The sequence below is a fragment of the Condylura cristata genome, unplaced genomic scaffold, assembly GCF_000260355.1.
Source record: "Condylura cristata isolate star-nosed mole 26May11 unplaced genomic scaffold, ConCri1.0 scaffold00026, whole genome shotgun sequence".
NCBI classification, from domain to species: Eukaryota; Metazoa; Chordata; class Mammalia; order Eulipotyphla; family Talpidae; genus Condylura; species Condylura cristata.
In genome coordinates, this window is record NW_004567127.1 from 18,831,195 (window position 1) to 18,836,028 (window position 4,834).

At 48.1% G+C, this 4,834-nt stretch overlaps 1 protein-coding gene across 1 annotated transcript in view; it reads left to right on the plus strand.

Annotated features, from left to right (window-relative positions):
* The window catches only part of ABCA4 (ATP-binding cassette, sub-family A (ABC1), member 4), a 129,074-nt gene that overhangs the window by 123,793 nt on the left and 447 nt on the right, over positions 1-4,834 (plus strand). Inside the window, 2 exon segments of the mRNA XM_012730028.1 lie at positions 209-458; positions 2,308-2,394. Coding sequence (XP_012585482.1) covers positions 209-458; positions 2,308-2,394 — 337 coding nt within the window.

The window sequence follows — 4,834 nt, forward strand, 5'->3', positions numbered from 1 at the left end:
CTGCCCTCTTCACCACTCAGACAGTTAGACTCTACAGGTGACTATCAAGCCATCGCCAGACTATCCTGGTTTTGCATTTTCTCTGCACACCAGGTCAATGGTGTGGGCCTCCAATATCTAATATGTGCGATGAGTCTACTGTTTATTTGGGGTTGCATCGGGCCAACTTCGAACAGAGGCCTCCCCATCACTGGCATGGCACCCCTAGGTTTGGAGATGGCTACATCGTCACAATGAAAATCAAATCCCCGAAGGATGACCTGCTTCCAGACCTGAACCCGGTGGAGCAGTTCTTCCAGGGGAACTTCCCGGGCAGCGTGCCGAGGGAGAGGCACCACAACATGCTGCAGTTCCAGGTCTCCGCCTCCTCCCTGGCCAGGGTCTTCCATCTGCTCGTCTCCCACAAGGACAGCCTGCTCATCGAGGAGTGCTCAGTCACACAGACCACACTGGACCAGGTGAGTGGCTGGTGTCCTGTGCAGAGCAGGGCCGCTGGAACCCACACGAAGGAGGCGGGTCAGGCCCAAGGTTGCACCTCTGTATCCATTAGGGTAAAACCTGAGGTGGCAGAACTGTTTCCCCACCATGTTTCAGTCATCAGCCAGCCTCTCTGACCTGACATCGTCCCTCCCTCTGCAAGGACTGTCACATGCCATTTCACACTTCCTAGGTTGTGAGGTGACTTTTTTCTTTTTACATCAACTTTACTGATGCTTCATGAGCACATGATGAAATGCACCCACACATGATGAAATGCACCCACTTAAAGTGTATAACTCTGTGAGTTTTAATAAGCTTAGGTGCAATGTGTAGATGTTTTTTAATGTGATCACTTTTCATTGTGATAAAAATATACCTAATCTAGTTAGCCATTTTTTTAAGATTTTTTTTTATACAAGAACTGGGGTACAGGCCAGAGGTGGGGGGAGGGGTTTAAATGATCCATCAGAGACAGAGTGGGGAATAGAATAGGCAGATCCACTGAAATGCACTGCTGAGGGGAGCAGCAAATGGGTCAGAAGAGGTCTGCCGTGCCATGTGGGTCAGCTCCCTTTATGTCTAATTTCACATAATGTCCTCAAAGTTCATTCATGTTGCCCATATCAGAATACCTCTCCTTTACAAGGCTGAGTAATATTCCACTGGTATATGTGTGTGTGTGCACATACACATACACATACCACATTTTGTTTATCCCTTTGCATGAATCTTTAAGCTGTTTCTGAAGTATTTCCCCTTGTTTTGTTTTTTTAAATAGACATTCTTTTTTTTTTTTTAAGCAGATTTATTTATTTATGCTTACAGAACTGGGGTACAGGCCAGAGGTGGTAGGTGAGAGGATTTACCACAAACACAGTAGGGAGCAGAACAGCCAGTTGACAAAGTACACTGCTGAGAGGAGCAGTGGGCAGGTCAGGTGAGGTCTGCCACACCATGTGAGTCAGCTCTCTGGCTGGGAATCGAACTCATGCTGCAGTGGCTCTGGAGAACTTCATAATGCAGTGCTTTAACCTGTTGCACCACCAGGGAGAGCCCTAAATAGACATTCTTAAGTACTATTCACTAAAGCAGTACACGAGTGTTCTTTCACCCTTTGAGAAACTAGCTCACCAGCACCTTCTTGCTGGCTGTGTACAGTGAGGCAGGAGAAGGTGTAACATCCACGCTGCATGCTGAGTAAGAGCAGAACACAGAAGAGAGATGGCTCCTTCCTTTTTTTTTTGTATTTTTAAGGTTATTCTTAGAAGTTTAGAAGGATGGTCCTCCCTGGTGGCACAACTGGTTAGGACACAGCACTGCAAGTTGGCTGCAGCCGCTTCAGTGCAAGTTCAATCCCCACCCCAGAGGCGACCCACATAGCACAGCAGACCTCTCCTGACCCTCCTGCTGCTCCCCTCAGCAGTGTACTTCATCTATCTACTTGTTCTGCTCCCTGCTCTCTCTGGTGAATCCTCTCACCACACATATGGCTCTGGCCTGTACCCCAGTTCTGTATGCATAAATAAATGTTTTTTAAAAGTTTAGAAGGACACTGCTAGGTGGGACTCTGCCTTGCCTTGTTTAACCCAGATTCCAGTAGCCCGAGCCCTTTGGGTCCTCCCACGGACCCCACTGACTCATCTAAGAACTCCAGAGACAAGTCCAGGGCAGGGGGGCCAGGCTTCCTCAGGTGACCAGCCCCTGGCAGGACACAGAACTCTGCAGCTGGGCCGCATGTTCACCGGGGCAAAATCAAGAGGGTGGGTAGTGGGAGGGTGCTGTTTTTCTGGAAACACCTACTTAATGTTGCTCCTCTCTTGCCTCCAGGTTTTTGTGAACTTTGCTAAACAGCAGGCTGAGATTCATGACCGCCCTTTGCACCCCCGAGCTGCGGGAGCCAGCCGACAGGCCCAGGTACCTGCTGCTCCTGCAGCGCCCACTGCCTGAGGCAGGCCCCTCAGGGTCATCACTGGGCCTGATGTGACTCCCCCAGAGAACCCCACTGGTTCCAGCTCTCCATCCTGGTCCCCCCTACACTTCGCCCGTCCTTTCCATGTCTCCCCCACCCCACATGTCTGCTACTCCCCTCCAGTTCTTCACAGTGTGGTTCAGTGGATTCTTCTTATAATCCAGAAGCCAGTGGATGGTATGAGTGTTTTGAAAAGAACTTTCTCATATGTTTTTACTGACAGCAATAAAAACTTGGATTTTAGAAATGAGAAGGGGAGATGAGAGAATATTACCATGTTATGTGAAGGAAGGGAATTAACTGGGACACCATTTTGATAGTGTGCACATTTGGTCAGGTGAAGGGTTATTGTCTGTTTTAGGAGAAGAGCTCTTTGTTCTCTATTAAAATACCAAGATATGGGCCCTCCCTGGTGGTGCAGCGGGTTAAAGCACAGCACGGAGAAGCTCAAGTCACTTCAACATGAGTTCGATCCCCGCCCTGGAGGTGATCCACAAGGTGCTGCAGACCTCTCCTGACCTGTCCACTGCTCCCCTCAGCAGTGTACTTCATTGATCTGCCTGTTCTGCCCCCAACTCTGTCTCTGGTGAATCCTCTCACTGGCCCTGCACCTTTGGCCTTTACCCCGGGTCTGTATGCATAAATAAATAAATCTTTAAAAAAAAGTACCAAGATATGGAAGAAGCAATAGATTGTAAATATCCTAGCCTGTGCTAACTTTTTTATTTTTCTGCTTAGAACTGGGGTTTAGGCCAGAGATTGCAGGGGGTTGAGAGGATTCACTAGAGACAGAGTGGGGAGCAGATCTGCTGGAATGCACTGCTGAGAGGACCAGCAGGTGGGTCAGGAGAGGTCTGCTGTGCCATGTGGGTCAGCTCCCTGGACAGGAATCAAACTCAAGCCCTGGAGGTGATAGTGCTGAGACTTAATCCTTAGTCCACAGGGAGGCCCTTTGGTAACTCTTGAGATCGGTGTCCACGATCCTAGCCTGGCACAGTGCTTTGCGTAAGGACATGACCTGTTCAGTGATCTCGGCAGGGAGGCAGGGGTCGGGGAGGGCTGCTGAGAACTGTACGGCACATCCTTGAATAACAGCACATTCCATGCTGTTTGACATTGATGAGGAAGAGCCAATGCTGACATTAAAAATGACAATGTCAAACAAGGACCAGCTTCCTCATGCTTTAACTGTGTATCTGCTCACTTAGAGACGCGGCTTCCTACCATCTGCCCATGACATTAGTGAGAACTCGTTGTACTGGAGCAAGTGCCAGGAGCCAGGTGCCTTGACTTCAACCTGGGATTTTTTTTTAAAGATTTATTTATGCATACAGAACTGGGGTACAGGCCAGAGGTACAGGGGTGGTGAGAGGATTCACCAGAGACAGAGTGGGGAGAAGAACAGGCAGGCTGATGAAGTTCACTGCTGAGAGATGCAGCGTGTGGGTAAGGAGAGGTCTGCTGTGCCATGTGGTCACCTCCCAGGTGGGGATCGAACTCATGCTGAAGTGGCTTTAGTTCCTTAATGCTGTGCTTTAACTAACCCGCTGCGCTACCAGGGAGGGCCCTCAACCTGGGATTTTAAAGAGATGAAGTTATTCAGCCACTCTCTCCTGACTAACCTGGAGAATGAATCAAACAAAATCATAACACTTTTCCAATAAGTAAATCTGTCCAAAAGTTTTTCACCATAACATTCTCATTCCTCCCACTGCTTTCACGATGGCAAGAAAAATCAAATACCTCTAATGATTGAAATACTCCTTTCCAAAGCTGTGCCTGTAGTGAATTTTTTCCTCTTGACTACTTGGCAAGCTTGAATTTGCCCTCACACTCACCTAGAGGATTCCAAAATGCTCATGTAAACGTCCCCGCCCAGGAAAGGTAGGTTGTTGAGATTTTTCCAGGCACTGTTCCGAATTATAGATCTAACAGTTGCTGATTACACCAGAAGAAAATTATTCTTAGAAAACATATTTGGAGGCCCTCCCTGGTGGCGCAACAGGTTAAAGCGCAGCAGGATAAAGCTATCCATTGCCACTGCACGTGGCAGGCCTCTCCTGACCCGCCCGCTGCTGCCATGTATTTCAATCCATCTGCCCGTTCTGCTTCCCACTCTGTCTTTTGGTGAGTCCTCTCACCTTCTGCATCTCTGGCCTATACCCCAGCTCTGTATGCATAAAAAAATAAAATTAAAATAAATCTTTAAAAAACAAAACACTTGGGTGGCAAAAAATGTTTCCTGGAACTACCAAGTGTTTTTGTACACCACTGGTATGTTCCTTTAAGGGTTACTGCAAGTCACCTCTGAACCAGACACGGTCTGATCTATGATCTACAGCAGCTAATCCCAAACTTTCTGACCTTGAATAAGACCATTTTTCA